Raw genomic sequence first — 21,599 nt, 5'->3', positions numbered from 1 at the left:
TGTCCTAGAAGTTCCTTCTTAACAGTTACACTCAGAAATATCATAGCCTTTGGAATCAGGCCTGCTGATAGGCAGATGCATGCCTTTGTAGTCAAGTAATATTTCCTGTTCTTCCTGTTTTGAAAAGGCTGTGTTTAAAGTATACTGTATTCTGCACCATTGAAAAAAGTTGCCTTTTAAGTCTGGTGATTTTTTACATCTTTATTTTTGACAGTTTAAGAACCAATGACATACCTCTATAATGATAAAAAAAAATCTTCTTGAGAAAACAAAAAACCCACAAGACTATTTCATTGTACATTATCACCACAAGATTAGGCACTCCGACAGGTAGGCAGGATTCTTGGTGAGACACAGGCACTTTCATTTGTAGAGTGCTGCCAATTCTGGTGTTGAAAGTAGACATTATAAAAGTCTTCAAATAGCTTATTCACTGACCTTGTATTTCTGGCCCCAACACAGCAGCCTGTATTTTAAATATTCTGTTTATCCCTGGTCTTTGTTTATATACATATCAAAAGTAACTTCAAAGCAAGAATCCAAGAGGGCCACATTTCATGTTCTTTAAGTGTTAAATGATAATTGATAAGTAGGCATGTCATATGACTATGTATCCTTGCCTCTGTTAGAAATGAAAAAGCAAAGAAAACACAGAATGCTACCCCAAACCCTTCATAGGCATTTTAATAAATAGATCTGTTAAACCTAGCTTTGTGTATCCCACTTCTGGAAAGTATTTAAATTAGTAGTTGCATAAGTAAATGCAAATATTCTTTATTCTTTATAGTCAGTCTTCTATGTATTTAGCAGTTTGAGGCTTTACCCAGTGACATAACAGTGGTAGTGAAAAAGTTAAATATGCAACACACAAAACCTGAAACTTGACATTGGTCACTAAAACAAAAACTGAATTTCTAAATCCAAGCAATCAAAAGATGTTTATTTTTTATAAAGATCTGTAAAAAAATAATTTTTCAAATAGCTTTACTTTCATAGAGAAAACTTCCTACAGAGGTTGACTAAGATTTAATATGTTCAATTGTACCATCATTAAATAAGGTGGGACACCATATGAATTTCATTGCACTGGGAGAAATGCAGAGCATTTTATATAAAGTTTACGGAGCATTCTAGGCAACTGCAGCTGTCTTACAGCTATGTGTTCTTTTGGATTTGGTCCAAAGAAACCTGAGTCTGTTTCCAGAGAGAATGAAAAATGCGGTAGACACCTGATCAGCTACTCCTTCCTGAAGGATGCACAGAAGAGCATTCTCTGTAGATCCCACTGAATCCAGTTCCCAACACTGATCTTCTCTTCCCTTCCCCGCCTTAGTTCACTTTGGGTCCCAGGTTCAGTTCCTAGCACAGCAGGCATCCAGATTTTCTTCAAAAACATCCCATGGTCAGATGAACGACCCAGGTCTCCAGTCTGTCATCACCTCTTCTGTTCCCAGATCTCCGCCATATTTAGATCCAGATCTTTAAGGCCTTTTAAGGCTTGAAGATTTCCAGTGTAAAAAGCTACGTCTGCTGTGACCAACCTAAACAGTAGGGAGAAAGGTATCTTTAAATATAACATTTTATCTCCTGATACTACAGGAACAACATTCAGCTGTGTAGCCTAGCTGCTAGAATATTTCAGAATTGCTAGGGATGAAAATGTTGACACTTACCTTAGCAAATCCCCATTATCAAAGGCCCACTTAATGCTGATTTCATAATGTTTGGAAAAGGAACCAAAGCCTTTTATTAATCTGTTTCATGATAAATTCTGTCTAATAAAATCAGATTGATTTCTAAAAAGCTTGAACTGAAATTAGCAAATTAAACAGAAATGACTTTAATTGGTTGTCACTCACTAATACATGTATGTGTGGCTGCAATGGGGGAGCTTTAGGAAAGCACTACTGAGCGTCAAACTTGACTCTAAGGTTGGGAGCATAGCTTAATGGTAGAGAACTTGCTTAGCATAAGGCTGTGGCCTCTACAGCAACACACACACACACACACACACACACACAATGATGGAATTAATAAAGACTTGTGTACCAGCTTGTCAGTTATACCTACATCTAGAAGAACATTTCCTTTCGACCCTGAACTGAGTAAGCAGGAATGCCTGCCTGTGAATTGAAGTGTAACCTGGGTTTGCTTTGCTTTAAATGCTGATTTGCTGATACTGCTTTATTTACATTCATATTTTAGTATTCTGGAAAGCTTGGAAAATAAATTGTTAGAACATTAAACACAGGATAAAAGTCTGTAATATACCGGGGGAGGTGGGTGACAGGGAACGAACTCTTGGCTTTAAAATACTAGACAACAATCTACTCTGTCACTGAGTTATTTCCTCAATCTACATGGAAGACAGGAAATTGTTTTTTTTTTAAAAAAAAAAACTAACTAACTAATCTTAAATTAACGTCAGCAGAGTACAGATTTCTCCACCAGAAGAACACCAAAACATCTATACAAAATTTTTTGTAGTATGGTATAAGTGATGTGAATAATGTAATTCATTTGGGAAAAAATCCTGTACTTTATAAACAGGCAAATAAAATGTAATTATGCCTGGTTTTCAAGGTCTTAGTAGTTTACCAATATAAAATGGGAGTCTTGTGAGTAAACAGGATGTTTCAGCCCAGTGACACATTAACAGCCACAGGCCCGCTCACAGCATTGTGACCTTCTGTCGGGACACAATGGATGCTGGCAGAATATGTGAGACTCCTACTCTATCTGAGAATAGCAGCTCCCTCCCTCGGACTGGTCCTCCAAGGGGCTAACAAGGAGACTAACACTTTACAGACCAACCCAGGCTAGGAACGTTTAAGAATCTTCTCTACTCCAGCCTTTACTTTTGAGCAGTGATTTAAATGAACTGCTAAGTAAGCAATGTCTCTAAACTACTCACAATCCAAACTTGAAAGAAAAATAAATGACCTAAGGGTCATAATTTCTTCATCTATATAATGTCTGACTAGCCAACTGGCTTCAGAGCAAGAGACTGGATCATAAACAATATTTAGCTAGCAACATGATTTCATTTAGAATATCCAATTTTCTAGTCACTCCTGGAAATACTACATTAACTTTAAGGTAAACCAAGACCCAGTGTAACTAAGCGTTCAACTGCTCTATCTAGGATGGATGCATTCAATTACAAGGATCAGCGGGAAGCCAGGCAAACTTTGTCATCACTACAGAACACCAAAGTAGACCGTATTCTGAGCCTTTCATTACTGCTTTGAAATTGGCTCTGAATCAAGAAGATGTGAGGCATCTCTGGTTTCTAAAGGAGAAATGATATATTTCTCTTGCTTTTAGTTTAGCCTTAACAATAGACTATAACCAATATTTTGTTTCACAAGTGGTTTTCAGGCACTAGAGAGATAGCTCAGCAGTTTTTAGCACTGTTTCTTGCAGAGAACCTGGGTTAGTTCCTAGCACCCACCCAGCGGCTCACAACTATGGCTCCAGTTCCAGGGGCTCCAATCCTCCCTCCCTCCCCTCTCTGACTTCAAAGGGTACGAGGCATGTGCATGGTGAATAAACAGATATTCAAGCAAAACAGCCAGATGCGTTGTTTGTTGTTTTGTTTTTTAAAACAAGATGAGTATATGGCACACCAAGAAAATGATACTGAAGTTTAGCAAGTGACTGATGCTTTTTACTCTTTTGTGAAGCACACACACTTTCACGATATTAGAGAGAGACTGAAGCCAGGGCCCCACAAACACAAGGAAAGTGCTCTCAGCAACACCCAGCTTTGAAGTCTTCAATTCTCCATGAAAATTGTTTTTGTTTTCTTGTTTGTTTGTTTGTTTTGTTTGTTTGTTTTTTTTGCTTTGTTTTGGAAACATCTTTATCACACACCTTTAGTCCTAGCCCTTGGAGGCAGGGTTCAAAGCCAGCCTGCTCTATCTGGTATATATGTTGAAAGAGCCAGTCCCTGTCTGAAACTCAAACAGCCTCTACCCCACCTCCACCCCCACTCCCCACAGAAACAAAAGAAAGTTCAGGAACAGATACTGAAGGGACTGTTTAAGTTAGAAAAGCTAGCGAGGCAGAGCTAGAACCTAACCAAACTCTGGGAATGGATTCCTACAGTTCTAATACAACACTACTTCAACAACAGAACCCTGCACATGAGGCAGACTTTACTTTAATGTTATAAAGGAGGCCATTTCTCTGGTCCAGGGACCCTGGAGTAGAGCTCCGTCAGGACACAGCAGCACTGCTGGGCGTCTAGACACAAACTCCAACCCACACAGCCTCAAGGAGCTGAGCACTGACAAACCTGTTAATACAGAGACATGGCCACAAGCAACCATGGCCGTCTTCTTCTCGTAAGTATGATGCCAGCAGAAGAGAACACCATGAAGAGTAACAAGAAACCAAGCAACGAGTCCCGGAGCGTGTGGTGAGAGCATTAGGAATATTCTTACCCATTTTGAGGTCCTCCATCATTTATTACATTTAAGTGTGATAACTGTTTTTTCAAGTGGAATTTGTAACTTGCATTAATTCTTAAAAATAACATCTGAAAAAGAAAAGTAAGTCACTTAAGTTTTCCTGAAATAGAAGCTGTAAGTACCCTTTACCAATGCACAGAGAAACATTCTACTTTTCCTTTCCAGTACTGAGTTGTTGTTAGTAATAACTCTGGTTCTCCACAGTTAGACAAAAGCTCGTTTCCCTGCTCAGCAGTCTATCTTCCAGCACAAAAAAAAAAAAAAAAAAAAAATTCCCTTTTAATATTAGAGCATTCCTGAGGGATGTGTAGAGCCAAAACTTGATTGACGTAAGACACAGTAGTGGAGAGTAGGGGTAGGAACAAGGTGTCATAGACATGAGGCTACTTTACCCTTTGAATAACAACCGAGAACTCTGTTACTAAACTAGGGGAATGACTGGACACAGTCCACTTTCAAGGGACCATGTGTGCCCCTGTGCGTAGGAAGTCTAAGCAGTTGCTGACACATGACAATAGGGGCACATGAGCCATGTGTGACCCCTGGCCAGTCTCGGCAGATGGCTGCCCTGCCGTGGCTCTCAGGCTCTGAATTAAAACTCAGCAAGTCCAGGTCAAAGAGTCAGACATGAGGGAATCTCACTGTTGGTGAGAAGGCAGGTAGCCGTGTCCTGAGAACTGAAACACCCTCCTAGAGGGAGGAGAGAGGCTTACCCGGCTCCCAGGCTCAGGGGGCTCAGAGTTACAAGTCTCACAAGACCCCTCTACAGGTACCGAGGCAGTAACAACTGCTCAGAGTTCTGGAACTGTCTGCAGGCCTCAAAGGCTACCCAGGAAGCTCCAGGAATGCAACTTCTGTGGGCTGTCACCATGCTTAGGTGATGAGATGGGCTTTTAGTGAGGCAGCTGCTTTTGAGTCACCTATGCTCCTGTAAGTGACCCTAATAAACTCATCAGACCACCAGGTAGACCTGGATGGAACTGGTCCATTGGCCTGCTCCCAGGGGAATTTAGATGGTGCTTATAATAAAGTTTCTGATTATGGAAAACCTAGAAATGCATGAAGAATGGGAACAGCTAATACAGAATGGACAGTCAAAGTACACAACAGGAGACGAAAGAACACGGTCACCAAGAACACCACCCCCTCCAATATCACATCCATGTATACACAAACCACAAACAAAGTTCTGGATAGCAAAAATCCCCATGGAAGGCAAGCCCACTGTTGTACAGGAGGTTCACGTCCTAACTGCATCGTTACAGCTGGGCTTCAGTCAGAGCACCGAGTTCAAGGATTTTTTTTTTTTTTTTTGAGGTTTGACAGCAGAGAAGCAAGGGCACAGTGGCAAAGAGGTCCCAGAAGGAAGGGTGTGTATACCCTTATTCCTGCCATATCCCTTATCAGAGGTGAGAGATGTCCCCTCCCCTAGCCTTTTTACTCTAAGATTTTCAGATTCAACTACTGTTATGATTCCTTATGTAGGTGCTAATTATTCCCTCTCATTAATTCCTTCCTCATTGGATCTGAACTACAGTCTCAGTTTGTAACAATTATACAGTTCATTGATAAATGCCAATTCTGATTTTCACATGAACAATAGGAAGAGTGATGTGACTAGAAGTAGGTATCTCTAACAATGGGTAACTAGCAGACCTATGTTTTGGAATGATACTGTTATCGTTATTATTATCAAAGTTCTCACCCGACAGAACAAAAGATATTTTGAAATTAAAACATTCTGTCCATGCCTCAATTAACAACCTAAAAAATTACAGCCATCATAGTAGAAGCTGAGCTAAACCTGCTGACGCACAGATTCCCACACTGGACTGGACACAAACTGTTAAAATCAGAAAGGGCTTTCGGGGTTACCACTCACCTGCGTCTGTTCTTCGGGAAGAAGATCAAATATAGCTTCATGCATTTTTGTCATTTGCTTACAAATATTCCTGAAACATGGGGAAGGAACAGGAGCTTTCACCTCATACTGGCAAGGGGATAAGAAGAGAACAGCTGAGTTTAGTCTTCGGGACGCTCCCGGGGCTGGAATCCTGGCCTCCACACATCTAACTGGTATAGGGCGCAGGGCTTCACAAAGGCTTGCACAACCGCACAAACCTTGAGACGTAAACAGCCCAGTAGCTAAAACCATAGGCCGCTCCAACCTTAAACTGCGTGTGTTTAAACTGAAGCTCCTTTAACCCCTACCTATTTCATACACAGCATCGTAACTGCGACTGCTGTGGCTGGCTTCATGTGATGCTTTCCCAACTCACTCTTGCTCTGACATGCAACTGTGCTCATCTCCTTCACCGCTGTGAGCGGATGGGAAGCTGTGCTGCTAGGCACTGCCACACGACGAGCATCTGGGTAAAGGCTCTGGCGTGGATATTACTTTTGCTCTTTTGGGCATGTGTCCAGCAAAAGTCAGTGGGTCATGTGAACTCCATGTTCTCTGAGCAGGAGTAACTGCACCACTTCATAACCCTGACAAGATATGATGACCAAGTTCCCCACCTCCTCACAGAAAATCATTACTGTGTCTGCAGTTCTGATGATTCGAACTGTCCTAGTTAGAGAAAAAGTTCTCACACAGAGGCAGAGGGCAGCCAGGCACAGGAAGCCGTGTAGACATGGGGTGGTTGATTACAAGGACTCCCAGCGAGCGTCCCTCACTAGAAAAGGGGCCTTCACAGAGCCTGGCCTTGATGGTGCCTGCTCAGAGGATGACTCTTGTCCGTCAGCACATTTGTAGTCATCTGTCTTGGCAGCCCTAACGTGGGAAACCCATCCCGTATCACTCTTCCTCGGCACTGCCTGTGGTACACCATGTTCTGCTCCACCCTTTCTACCAGGCAGCTGAACTTTACACAGTGTTAACTCACAACCCTTGAATTCGCTACCACCTCAGACCTTCTCTTCCTCTAACAGTCTTTCTCTTTGGGGGAAAAAGCCACTAAAAACATACCACCTTACAAACAACACTGTTCCTGGCTCCTTGGTGGCCTCTCACATCACTGCAGACCCCTACAGTACTGAGCCTGCCTAGGTTTTCCCCTCTTGACCATCTTCTTCTCCAGCTGTCAGCAAGCTAGGCTTCTTCGCCACAAATCCCACAACTGCCCCTTTCTGAAACTCATCTTTATTAGCAAACTAAGAGTCAGGTTTACCCATCTACTCCAAAAGCGCAGTGACTCCATATGAAGGGTCTTCTGGGAAGAGCAAAACTAAACTAAAAGTTCCCAAAGGAAAGGGTTATCGGCATTTCTTTTTAATATCTCAAGTGTAGACATTTCGTTTACTTATAAGCTTAAAATCACCAAATTATATATTTTAAAAGGGTGAATTTTATTGAATATAAAGTATCAACAAACATGATTTAAGCTGATTTCGAGCAATAGACAATGTTGCAGTATGTCACCCGTCCTTGTGTGTGTGGCCCATGCACTAGTAAACTACAGCTGCCCCTTTGTTACTGTTAACACCACCACAACATTGGCAGCCAGACTTATTAATCCAGTCAAACACATGGCGACAAACCCAAAGGTACACCAAATGTGCACATGCACAAGCACGTCACACACTCCCACACGCATGCACACACGCACACACACACACGCATCCTCGCTGTACCCTTTGAGATCATTTCTTTTACTCCATCTAGGGTAACTGAACACTGCTCGTCTACAGCAAACGTGAGACTGAGGCAGAGTTGGTTTTTTGATTTCTGATGTGTTTTCTTTCTTGTGTTGTCTCAGAGAGTCTTCACGTCAGGCTATGGCTATCTCTCCTATGAAGCCAACATTCTGTGCGTCAGCAACTAGGATGCTCTCCCAGCTCCTCTCTGCAGCCAAGTCCTCCACAGCAGTAAAAGCTCCAACCCTGAGCCAGCCCCTACTCAGAACTCTGCATATCAACGCCTCGCTCAGACACGTCCCCGACTCCGTCTCTGCGACCTGAGGACCTGACGGAAGGCCAGTCCACTCTGTGTAGCCCTGACACCTACCCAGTGGTCTGTATTCTACTAGCCCAGCGGTCAGTATCTTCAGAGACAGACTCACTCAATACAAGGAAACAGCACCCTTACTACTTTGAGACAGCCACGATTATATTACTGTGGCTGCACTCTCAAAATTAAAATTTCAAGCAAGAAAATGAAAAGCTAAAAACAAAAACTGCGAATGGAGGTAGAAACAGCCTGAGTGACGTCAGTACTTCTCACCAGCCTGGAAGTCACCAAGATGGCTAAGCTGGCTGGCCAGCAAACCCCAGGCATGCATGTATACACGAACACACACACACCTGAGTATTTGGAGAAGACACACCATCCCGCTTCAAATTCATTGTAATCTATAACTATAGGTGATGAATATGAGTATATAAAAAACTTATCAGCTAATTTTCTTTCTTCATTATGGGTGAAAGATTAGTGCAACCAACAGAAAACAGGCTGGGTAGGGCTGCTGTCATTGCTGTCTTTATCTTGCTATCCCCCAGTCATTTAGAAAATGACTATCGACCACACAAAATGTGAACATTTTATGGTGTTGCTCTCTAAACTGAGGGAAACACTTTGCTGTGTAACTGTGAACCAGACTACAAAAAGATCATATCAATCAATCAATCATATTTTCCTGGGAAAAAAATTTAAAAATTGACCATTTGGTAAATATCTGGTAAACACTCTCTTATCACATCCTATATATCTATAATTCTCTATAAAATGGAAAGTCACAATGCTTTAAACTTATGCAAAGCTTTATCATTTAAAAATATTGTTACCTTTGATAACAGCTTATCAAATAGGCTATCCATTATGGCTACAAGCTTAGATGATATCTCATCTATATGGTCATGGTAATCCTTGGTGATGTGATCGAAATGCCTAAGCAGGCTCCACTGCTTGGGGGGCAGCCGGGCCTCAAAGTGAGCCCGGATCACAGGAATGTAGTGCACAATCAGCTGCAAACACCGTGAAGAGAGGGCTGCAGACGTGAACGGAGAAACACAGATATTAGTGGACTTGAATGATGTCATTGAATTAATAAGAACGTTTGCACTAATTATATACAGAACCAGTTTTATTTCATACATGAAAAGGACCATGACAGAAAATATATTTCATTCTGCCTAAGAAAACAATTTGGTAATGAGCACACTGCTTTCTCACTGGGCCTGTTAGCAGCCAGAGGCCACTGACACAGCTAACTGTCTCCCCAAACTACTCCCCAAAGTGATGTGTATTTTCCCAAAATACTTCACACACTACATTTAGAAAGTGACACATCCTCCATACAATGGAACAGGGATTAACTCCTAGAACGAACACACACACACACACACACACACACACACACACACACACACACAAACAGGGGCTACTTTATAGGCTCTTCTCTGAGCCCACAAACGTCAGGCATAAGAACATGACACCAGAGTGACGTCATTCTAGCACCTCAGTCAGGGATCAAATGGGAGAATTCATACCCAAGTTTTTTGTAGTAATTGTTTTTAGTCCAACAACTTGCAAAGCACCAGCTCCAAGAACTAACTGGCAACTTCTTGAATTGAAGTACTAACAAAAAAAAAAAAAAGAAGGAAAATAACATTTTTGAGCAGCTCATTAGTGTTAACTGGTTCACAGTCACAAAGACACCCCTCCCCTTCTCACCCTCTCATACAAAGTATGAATTTGTTTGGTTGGGTTGCGTTTTCTTTACACAGCATCACTCCGTGGTGCATGCTGGCCTGAGCTCACTGTGGAACGCAGGCTGACAGCTCTCCTGTTCAGACTCCCAAGTGCTGAGGTTAGAGGACTGATTCCCTACAATGGCGGAATCATGAATTTTCTGGTAGAAATCAGTTGGATCTACTTAAGCATTAACTGAAGGGAGGCAGAACGGTAACCTCGAGACGGACTTCCTGAATGAGTGGCTCTCACTCTGTAACCTCTTGGGCTCCTTCCCCTCTGGTTGGTTTGCTTTGTCCACCCTGGATGTGGTGGTTTTGTTTACCTCATTGCATCTATTTTGTTACACTCTGCTGTTATGGAAGGGACCTTTAATGACGTTAGCAGACAAACCCTCGGCGAGTCTCAGTGCTCATCTGAAGGCATCCCTGTCTCTGCCTGAGAGCAGAGCCGTCTCAGCCGGTGCCTGACTCCAGTGCTGCTCACAGCTCTAAGGGGTTGCGCTGTGTGGGTGAGCACACAGATGTGCACAGTGGAGCACGCGTGCACCTCACACCCCCACACACACTCAATGTGGAGTAGACAGACGCGTGATCGATATCACAAAGTCCTGCCCTAAAAATAACTTGGCAAGTGCCCTCCAAGTGTGGGACCAGTCCTACATACTCCACTGATGAACTCTTCCCTCCGCTGTTCAGACAGTGGGTAAAGCTGTACACACCTTCAGCAAGTCCGTCAGGCGAGTGAGCATGTCAGTAGTGACAGAGGGGATGTTATCCACACACTGGCAATACTCAAGGATGATTCTTATCAACAGCAAGACAGTTCTAGAAGAAAAGGATAACCCTCAGGCACTCAACAGTCAAATATCCATTCCAACATCTATGGAGACATAGCAATCTCGGCAGTGGAGTAACCTCAGAGTCGGCAGAAACAGACTGGCAATGATGGATTCTCAGACTTGTGCTACAGAATCTCTGTGTGGCATGTTGTTGCTTTTTAAGGATTTATTTATTTTTATTATATAGGATACCATAATTATTACGCATGTATAGGTATCGTGTGTGTGTGCGTGTGTGTGTGAGATGATACATGTGCAGTGCCCAATGAGGCCAGAAGACAGTTTTGGATCCCCTGGAGTTTAACTGGAGTTAGATAGTTGCCAGTCACCATGGGTGGCTGGGAACCAAACTTTGGTTCTCTTCAAGAGAGCAAGGGCTCTTAACTGCTGAGTAACCTTGTCATCCCCTCTGAATGGCAAGTTTAAGCTGTCTCTACCAGACAGCAAGTATTCCAATTTGGAGACAAATGGGCACCATGGAGAGAAAGACTAGCCAGTGGCCTGGTTGCTGCGTCAACTGTGGTCTACAATTATGGATCTTGAATGAAGGGGGTCTTAGCCTAGATCTTCTTACTGAGATGGAAAAGAATCTGTGGTGCTTTAAGAGAGCATAGCATCGGGTTGGGGATTTAGCTCAGCGGTAGAGCGCTTGCCTAGCAAGCGCAAGGCCCTGGGTTCGGTCCCCAGTTCCGGAAAAAAAACAAAACAAAACAAAACAAGAGAGCATAGCATCCAGGAGTTTACTGAGCAGTCACAAATGACTCTCCAAAAACGGTAGCTTATGAGTTTAACAGCAGGTCCTATCACAGTAGAAAGGCACATCATTGCAGGTTAAGTACAGCTGCAATTAAGGGAGGAAGAAAGCGACTCACTGTAAGATATCTAGATTCGCTCAGCTGTTCAGAAATGACAAAGCCATGTTAAATACTGTCTTATAAAAATCAGCAGGATATTAAAAACTAAAACTCAAGAGGAGCATCGGGCCTTTTAAACTCATCTTGGAGCTCACACAGGCTGCATACCTAGTTCAGAGTCTACTCTGAATGGCATAGCCTCGAATGATGCCACTGCGTATATCTTTTAAAATCTTCCCTCAGAAGCACTAACTCCCCTTTAGCCAGGAAGTTTAGTCTATTTTGGCAACACAGTCGCTCTTCTTAAAGAACTAGGAAACCAGCCAAGGGGGCCATTTTTATCAAGCACTCGAAATGCAGCTGAATAACTAATCAGTAAGGGCAGAAGTTACGCTTCAGTTGGAGGAGTGAGATCATGGGGGTTCAACAGCTTTGCCCTCTTGAGAGAAGCAAGGATTCCAAGGAATGAAAAGGAGTATTGCTGTTAACTATGCATGCTCCAGCAGCTTGAAAGGGACTAGGCAGAAGCTTCTAGCTTCTGAAAACCAAAAACAGGAAGTCAGTAACCCCCTCACCCCTGCAGAACTCAAGGCTTCTACACACCAGCACACCAGAAGGAGACAACTGTCCAGGACTACGCCATCATGACAGGGTGCTACTTCAAAAACATCGAAAAGAAGCAGAAGCAATATTTAACTCGTTCAATGCTTTAAAGACAGCATGTACTTAAAATTTCATAATCGGAATGCAGCACAGACGATGGTGTGTTCCCAGGTAGCTTGAATAAGAGATGTATTTACTCACACAAGAGAAAAGGGCCTCATGCTGCAATGGTAATGCTGAGCTATGCTAAGTGATACATTACATTTATAATTTTATAAATATGAACGTTTTCCACATTTTGAGTTCTATGTCCATAAGTAAGACTGTACTGTCCTACGCACTACTGACGTTGTAGAGAAACAAGCAGCTCGAGCCTGGGGTGGCAATAACAGCACCGCCCAGTTACTATCTGGGTCACAGGCTGCTTCATTTATCCCCACTACAGGGGAAAACGGCCGTCCTTCCCGTGAAGCCAGTGGAGTCTGACGGATAAACCATACTACAAAAATAATGCAAACTAAAAGAAAAACTGTAACATTTCCCTATATATTTTACAGCTTTTAACATTGTTATTCCAAAATTTGCAAGTCACTCCAAGGGAGAGCTAGAAGATAGGCTTCATAGAGACATGCTACTCACCCGACGACAGCATACTGGTGCCCCTCGACAACAAGAACATCGGCGGGCTTCCTGTCTTCTGTAGCTAGCAAACAAGAAAGACGGAGAACAGATAAAATAAACTGCTAGAGAAAAAGTCAAAAGGGCAGTTCCTGTTTAGAACCCAGAACTAGCGCATGTGTGAAACAGCCATCTATTGTATCTTGAGAGTCAGATGGCACTGTGAAGGAGTACAGTGGGATTGGTCAGATTTACTGCCTCTCGGCAGCTGACTGCAGGAATGAGAAACACCTATCTCCTGGGCCTGCTACACAGAAGATTAGTATGTAATTTTCTAAGTTAGAATTGATTTAGTTGGACTGAAGAGCTGGCTCAGCAGTTAACAGTGGTTACTCTTCCAGAGGTCCTGAGTTCAATTTTCAGTAACCACATGGCGGCTCACAACCATCTGTAAAGGGACGTGACACCCTCTTCTGGCAGAGGTGTACATGCAGACAGAGCACTTACACAATTAAACAAAATAAATTTTAAAAACAATTAAGAAGAGAAAAAGAATTAGCTTAGCCGCAGAACTAGCATTGTGCCTGGCTACTCTTCATTATTCACATTAGGCCTTAAAGATTTCAATTCAGAAATTAATTTTCAGTACGTGATATTTCTTACCACCATGAAATAAAATTCAGCATATTGAGGTAAAAAGAAAGATAAGTTAGATCACCATCCTGGGTCAGTCAAATTAATTAGCTTAACGAAGGCGTGTCACTGTGCTTTCCTAAGGGTCAGTTTCTGAGTACAGCATATTTACTTCCTCTTTTCTTTCATGCAGAGAAAGTTACATTCTAATCCCAATTCAACTTGGAAACAGGCCTCTTTGTTTTGAGCTGGGAGGGAAGCACTTTCTTAATTAACTTTGTATTCTGCACAGAAGGGGCGGGGCAGAGCAGGTAAGAAAACGATCCTGCTGTCAAGTTTGCCAGAACCTGAATCCCTGCTCTGCAACTCAACTATTGACATAACTGTGCCGTGCGTGCCCTAGCGTCTGTATTTGTTAAAAGCCTAGTGTGAGGACCATCACGACATAACACCTGTCACCAGCTTAAAACACCAATGACTAGCACCAAGCAACCGCTCACTGCTCAACGTCATCCAGTCTTCGCTCCCCGGTGCCCGACAGCCTCTGTGAGTCAGTGGATGGGAGCAAGGCAAACCCTAACGGGCTCTGACAGCACACACTCACGCACTTCAGCAAGGCCGGCCGGCACGGAGGGACAGAGCAGTGTCCAGAAAACTCCTAACGTAAGAGGTCAAAACTGCTCACTCTCCAGGGGAAAATACAAGGTTAATTCGTAATTTATAACTTCAATCAAAAAACTATTTTGTTTGCTTGAAGTAGAATGAAAGACGATAAGCTGTGCAGGGACAGAGGTATACACTCATCACGTCATCAATATAGTTGGAGGGACCGCGTGCGAGTGGGCGGGTGTGCGTGTGTGTGTGAGTGTGTGTGTGTGTGTGTGTGTGTGTGAGAGAGAGAGAGAGAGAGAGAGAGAGAGAGGGAGGGAGAGAAACCACACATACCTGCTGGCTTTTTATCAGGTAAAGCGATCTTTCCATCTGCTATAGAATCAACTAGATCCTGAAATTCTGCGGGCACATCAGCCTGCTTCCAACGCTCATTGTCTAAAAGGAGGCTGTTCAAAAGGAGAGAATGGTGAACTTCAACACACACATCTTAGAACAGTCCTTATCTAAAAGGAACAGAAGAGGCCCTGCAAGGTGACAGCACTTAAGAGCTGGATGTAACGATAAGCTGGACCCACCCACAAACAGAACTAATGCCTTCACAGGGAGTTCTTTTGTCTCTTAGCCTAGCCAAAATCAGCAGAGAAAACAATTTAATCCAGAGAGAGAGAGAGAGAGAGAGAGAGAGAGAGAGAGAGAGAGAGAGAGAGAGAGAGACTCACTGATAAAGGATCGACAGATACAGAGTTAAACACCTCATTCCATCTGAAAAGCCAGGGACCGTGCTCTCACTTCCCCCATGTGGAGGAACTGTGCCTGTGACCGTACGTCACAACCGCTGTGTAAGAAAGGGAGAGCACAGAAGGAAGGGCCCCGGTGCTACCTGAGCTTGGTCCGCCTCTCCTCGTGAAACCTGTTCACAAACTTGTTTGCTTGGCTCTGAAGGGCGCCAAGCAGTGAGGTGCTCTTCCTCCCACAAATCTGCTCAGTGTCCACGATGAACGTCTCCATTAATCTCGACAGTGCTATGAACTCCGTGGAATTCAGCTTTTCAAGAAAACCATCCTAAGTTTTAAAAATATCACATCATGACAAAAGTTAGTAGGACACTGAGGACACGTGAGCTGTAACACTGACACAGCTTAGTGACTGCTGGTGTTACTTTATCCCCGTATGTTAGCTATCTTTTTACTTATGTCTATGATCAAAAACATTTATACTTTAGCTGAAATTTCCCAATACTTTAGAATCCAAAACTTGGAGCATACAGAGCTGAAGATTTCTAAAGTTGGTTATCACTTTACAACACAGTAATTCAAATATATTCAAGTTATACTATACATTTTTACAATACTATGCTTAAATTTTATTAACACCTTTTTATTTGTATGTGTATAAGTATGTATATGTAAAACGGCATATCAGATTCAAATTAATTATTATGGTGTTATATTTTTTAAATAAGCCTTTTAAATAAATAATTTGAAAAGGATGGTTTTATAATTTTCCACTTCTATTTTCTAATTATTTGACATCTCAGCAGCTCCTTAGAAGACCACAGCAGTAATACCATCTATTTTCCAAGTTTTAAAGTGGTAAGACTGAGACAGAGCATAGGGACAGTCACAGATAGCTTAGATCTCTAGAGTAACTCGTTGCATAAATAGAAAAATCTCTTAAGACTTTATGAGAATAAAATACCTTTGCTCTTGACATGAGAAATTTGACAGCTCGATCGTGGCATACGTCAGAAGCATTACACAATAATTCCTGGATGTTACTTGCTAATTTTCCAAGCTCCAAGTCAGTTAATCTCATGTCTTCACTGACTCTGAAAATGATAAAATGAGATTAAATCAGGAAACACAGTGTTCTCCAGATGTGATATATCAAAGAACAGGACAAAGTTGATATAGAATCCACATTTGTAGAAGAAATTCTGGGCTACTGTTCATTTTTAATAAGTTTTAATGGTGCTCATGGTAACACTTCATCGGAATAACTTGCTGGCTGTACCAGTCCTAACACTTAGCTCACACTCGGGCTGCGATCTGAAGACATCTGAGCAGCAGAGCGTGGTTCTGGCGTAGGAGCAGGAGGCAGCTGTGCAAAGCCCTGAGAGGACCGTGGTGGGGACCAGTGAGCGAGGAGGGCACTGTCAGGCAGCAGGCTCTTCCTTCCTTCTGTGGTTGTAACTTATCGGTGGCAGAGCTCTTCCTGAACTTCAGTGCTACGCACTGGAGAGCGAACGAGAGGACAGCACAGTCCTTAAAGGGGCTGTGCAAACAACTGTTTACATTTTGAAGGGAAATGCAAGATGTTTCTATTTTTAAACATTTCCATTCAAGAAGCACATTATAAAGACCACTGAGTCTGGCAGTAGTGGCACACACCTTTAATCCCAGCACTCAAGAAGCAGATCTCTGAGTTCAAAGACAGCCTAGTACACAAAGTAGGACAGGCGGGGCTATTCAGGGAAACCCTGTCTCAATAAACAAAATAAGGAAGGGAGGGAGGGAGGGAGGGAGGAGAGAGAAAGAAAGGCAGGCCACTTATTCTTTGCTAACAATTCAGTTTCGTACCATCATAAGCCAAGTTAAGTGCCTGTGTCATTTATAATCCTTTCAATAGAATAAGACAACTTTCAAAGTTATTACTAGCAGGCTCTGACTAATGCTAGCATATTATATTACATTACATTACATTATATTATAGGGTTATAATATTGAAGAAAGTTATCATTTATTAGCCTTCAAAAATATATCACTAAACATATTTAGTGATATAACAGCAGGATTAATAGTCTTAAGGTATTCTCAAAAGAGCTTTACGGAATTCTACTGAGTCAGGTGGACTATGGCCCGCAGCAGTTTAAATGATCTACCCACAGCTGCAAGACTAAGAAAGACTAAGATCTAGAACTGGTCTCGAATTCATCAAACTTCTTCTGTTCTGTAATTTCTGTGTGGGGGTGGAGGGGCACAGATGTATAGGGACGAATGGAGCCAGAGAGCAACCTTTGGCTTCCTTCCTCAGGGACCATTTTCCGTGTTTATGACCCAGGGCCTCACAGCTGGGATTTCAGGCCAGCACAGTCAGAGCTTGACCTGTGCTCAGCTGGGAAACGTAAGATCCTTTTTACTGACGGAGTTTCTCTCCAATGCTCGAAACACTGTTTCTATAAAGTAAGTCTGGTACTAATGCCAACTCCAACAACGAATGCTCACGCAGAAGTTCAAATCTACATGGAAATGGGCCTACGTAATAAGGGCTTATGACACATTTGCCTACAATGGAATCACTGAGAGACTTAGAACCCTTAGCCATATGCTATTAACTCACAAACATAAACAGAAAATAGTAAATAAAAAGCGTTCAAATACCACAGGGACCTAACTGAAAGTATGTTGTTTAATTAGCTGTAACCTTTCTTTGGAAAAGAGCTTTGAGTTTAAAAGCTTTTAACTTCCTGTCCCTTCCCCTTTGAGCTGCAAGCCCTCAGGCATTTGTATGTAAGCTGAACAGAGGCGGACCATGTGCAGTGCCGTGTTTCATCCTGTGGTAACATGCAATGAAGGGACGCTAGAGAAGACTCGAAATATCAAGTGATATAGAGGGAGGACAGGAAAGACAAAACCAAACACAACAAATGTGACGCTGGCTTACGACTGTCACATGTCACAGCAAGCTGCTGGCGGCCTTCAGTGTTCCAAGTGATGATGGCTTTAGCTGGGCAGAAGCCGACTAGCTGAAGAATCAGCTCTGGAGCTGCTGCAGAGCCCTACGGAACACCCTACCTAGCCTCTGCAGTGTAAGTGACGGTAAGCAGTACAAGTTCTAGACCACGCTCCTAAGAACAGCTGCAGTGACACGGCGCCTTACCACAGACGCAGACACACACACCTGAGCACCTGCTCTATGGCGAGAGCCGTACACATACAGAACAGTAGGGGCGAGGACATCCTAGCTAAATGGGCTAAGTGAAATGGATTACCTATCTACACAGCAAGACAAAAAGGAAGAAAACCTTGCACAATACAAAAAAAAAAAAATTACAGAGAAACTGTCAATCTAATTGTCAAAGGGACAGATTTGAAATTAATAACCTTCTTCACCAGAAAGACTTTAACTAGAGAGAGAAGTAGGAATTCACTTTGCAATGTGGGTGAGAGCAGACGTGTAAGCGACTCTTACAGAATTACTAAGAAAGGAAGGAACTAGTAAGGAACTAGGCAAAGACCTTCTCTAGTACACACTTGCCAGGAGAAGCTACAAAGGAGGTAACGAGTACATGAAAAGGGGCTCTCCTCCTGATCTCCAGGACAGAACTAAACCCCTACACCTAGGACCTACACTCAGAAACGGCCAACGTGTACAAGACGAGCAAGCGGTGAGAGGGAGGAGAGAGGGTGAAGATGAGAAGGCAGAGCTCTTCCTGACAGGACTCTAAGTAAGCAGCTGTGCACCAGGCTAAAAACCCAGAGAACCTCCCCCTCTGCTTTCACAGGGATGAGTGGGTGTGTCTGGGGCCTTCCCTTCTGTCATCTTCTCCTCTTGCCCTATAACCTTAACTGAGAATGCCCAGTAGTGTAGATTTTAAACTAAATATGCTCAGGAATGTTCCTCCCCCAAGGCGTCTTCCCATATTTACATATATATGTGTATGTATACATACATATATATATGCTTTCTAAATAAATCCTCACCCTTTTTTTCCTTTGGGAGATGGCCATGTTGTAAAACTGATCTCTTGACTATAGGCAACAGAAATTCTCCTGCACTCTCATGTGTTGGCTGTGCTTTTTGGCTGTGTACTCACTAAAATGTAAGCCCATTATATTCAGTGGTTGCATGTTGTGTGTAGTGTGTGTGTCTGTGTGTTTGTATCCCCATTCCTAGTGCCTATATGTACAAATTTATTTTCCAACATCTGTTTTTAGCATGAACATCAAAATGTCGACACAAGTTTAACAGCTAAGGATGTAACTCAGTAGCAAAAATCTGTGTATAGCATGCACAAAAAACATCGAAGGACAGTCACAATCCCTAAAAATATGAGTAGCCCCAAACCTTATCAAAAGCAGAATGATTTTTACATTGTGATGTTGTCATAAGATATTACTTTTGTATACAAATAAAGTCCCACTACATACACCTATCACACACACACTGTTGAAGAAATCAAACATAAATGTGTGTTTCTACTATATACAACTGGCAACAACAACCACACACACACACACACACACACACACACACACACACACACACACACACACACACACAGATGGAAATGATTAGAGCAGGGCAGGCAGTGGAGGTAAGTTTTCTAGAGGCTGATATCGCTCCATTTCTTGACAATATTTCTTGACCAAAGTTTTTCATTTTGGAATAATTATTTAAGCTGAACATTTAGAATTTAATTTTTGTCCTACGTGTGTATTGTATACCAAATTAAAAAGTTTGAACCAAAACAAAACAAGGAGAGTACCAGTCCTCTGCCCTCTCCTTCTCACTACTAGGGCACAGTGCACCTCAAACACTAACGAAAGTCACACTGTGGTGGTAGGAGAGCGATTCCTTCAAGTGAAGATTTCCTAACTCCGAAATGTTTTAATAAATAAATAAAATTATTTTAAGATACAGAATTTGTTGTTATTTTGAGACAGGGTCTCACTGTATCTCTGGCTATCCTGGAACTTGCTATTTAGACCAGGCTGACTTTGAACTCACAGAGATTCACCTGCTTCTGCTGCTGCCTCCCAGATGCTAGGAAAAAATCATGCCCAGTCAAAATGCATAATTTTAATATAGATTTAATAGTACAATAATAACTAGTAAATATAAAAGTTTTAGCCTAAACATAGACAAAATACATACACTTTGTAATGTAGCTCAGGTATTTCAGTAGGAAGGAAAAACTGTAATAAACTGATCTCAAGTAAAGGTCAGTCCTGTGAGCTCTGCCTCAGGCTGATGTCAGTATAAGCAACGGATCTAAGTCTCGTTAGTCTTAATGAAAAAGGGAAAGGGAGGAAGGAACGAGAGGGAGACAGGGTCATGTGGTAAACTATTGAGAACTGGGGTCTTTGGATAAAGAATACTTGACAGAGTTCATACTATTATTGCAAATTTTCTGTAAATGTGTTATAATTTAAAACATAATTTTTTAAAAGATTTATTTATTTTTTTTATATATAATACACTGTAGCTGTCCTCAGACACACCAGAAGAGGACATCGGATCCCATTACAGATGGTTGTGAGCCACCATGTGGTTGCTGGGATTTGAACTCAGGATCTCTGGAGGAGCAGTCAGTGCTCTCAACCACTCAGCCATCTCTCCACCACCAAAACATAATTCTTACAAGTGATGTCTGGAAAGGCAATGTAATCCCCTAGGAGACTCACGGCTCTGAGAAAGCACAGCGTAAGGCAAACGCATCTGTACTAACGTGAAATAAGAGCCCAGCAGGACAGACAGCAAACAAAGACAAACGGCCAGAGCAGTAATGGATGTGGTTCCTGGAGAAGTTCTGTTCACTTTAAGTTTTCTAAGCTTCCTCTGAATCAATTCCCATAGTGCTGAAGGGAGAAGTCTCAGGAAATAATTCAAGTTCCTCAGCAGTGCTAAGGTCCTGGAATCCCTCTCCACTGTCTCCACGGCTCTCCTCCACACCTTCTACACATCTTCAAAATGAAGTGTATGCTTCATAAAAAATACCTATTTGTTAAATCCTCAAGGGTTACATTTTAAAAACTACAGCTGAATCCTCGCCCTACTGCAACAGAGCTTACCATTCTCAGAAACCCACTGTACTCACATGATGTCTACACCTCCCAGAGTGGCAGACGCTGGTGTCTGCTCCTTGCTGGATGAGGAATCAGTAGTACATTCTGGTTCGGATACCGAATCGCTGCTGCAGGGCTCGCTGTGTGGAGACGTGTTTCTCTGAGAGGTAGTATCGACTGCCGCGGACGCTGGCTCAGCCTCACTGAAAGCGTCACTTATGAACAGGCCTTCGTGCGTCAGGTAAGCCACCTCTGTGTCCAAGGAGTTGTCCTTCCCAGCACTCCTCTGCTGTGAGACCTCCTCCAATTCTCTAGTCCTTTGGTTTTTGTCAAGAACTGAGAGAACAACACTGTGGATGACATTCAGTGTTGCCTACAAAAAAGAAAATAGGACATGTTTTAGACATATTTAAATATCATGAACCTAAAATTTATAGAATTATGTGGACATAATTCTGAACATCTATGATCAAAATGAATCAA

At 42.5% G+C, this 21,599-nt stretch overlaps 1 protein-coding gene across 5 annotated transcripts in view; it reads right to left on the bottom strand.

Annotated features, from left to right (window-relative positions):
- Positions 1-181: 181 nt before the first annotated feature.
- Positions 182-21,599, bottom strand: part of Vps54 (VPS54 subunit of GARP complex) — a 77,059-nt gene continuing 55,641 nt past the window's right edge. For 3 of the 5 annotated variants that reach the window (XM_039091649.2, XM_039091650.2, XM_063272889.1), the window contains 11 exons: positions 21,149-21,489; positions 16,027-16,156; positions 15,209-15,390; positions 14,662-14,774; positions 13,105-13,168; positions 10,889-10,994; positions 9,966-10,053; positions 9,261-9,463; positions 6,358-6,465; positions 4,449-4,543; positions 187-1,541 (listed from right to left, as the gene is read on the bottom strand). In XM_039091649.2, the coding sequence (XP_038947577.1) occupies positions 1,436-1,541; positions 4,449-4,543; positions 6,358-6,465; positions 9,261-9,463; positions 9,966-10,053; positions 10,889-10,994; positions 13,105-13,168; positions 14,662-14,774; positions 15,209-15,390; positions 16,027-16,156; positions 21,149-21,489 (1,536 nt within the window). In that variant the 3' untranslated portion in view covers positions 187-1,435. Of the gene's footprint in view, positions 1,542-4,448; positions 4,544-6,357; positions 6,466-9,260; positions 9,464-9,965; positions 10,054-10,888; positions 10,995-13,104; positions 13,169-14,661; positions 14,775-15,208; positions 15,391-16,026; positions 16,157-21,148; positions 21,490-21,599 lie in introns of those variants that run through there. The other 2 variants (NM_173147.2, XR_010057346.1) reach the window with 2 other exon arrangements.

Source organism: Rattus norvegicus, chromosome 14 (assembly GCF_036323735.1).
Source record: "Rattus norvegicus strain BN/NHsdMcwi chromosome 14, GRCr8, whole genome shotgun sequence".
Classification (NCBI taxonomy): domain Eukaryota; kingdom Metazoa; phylum Chordata; class Mammalia; order Rodentia; family Muridae; genus Rattus; species Rattus norvegicus.
The sequence above is the reverse complement of the archived record's forward strand: the minus strand, read 5'-3'. Positions and strand labels throughout refer to the sequence as shown.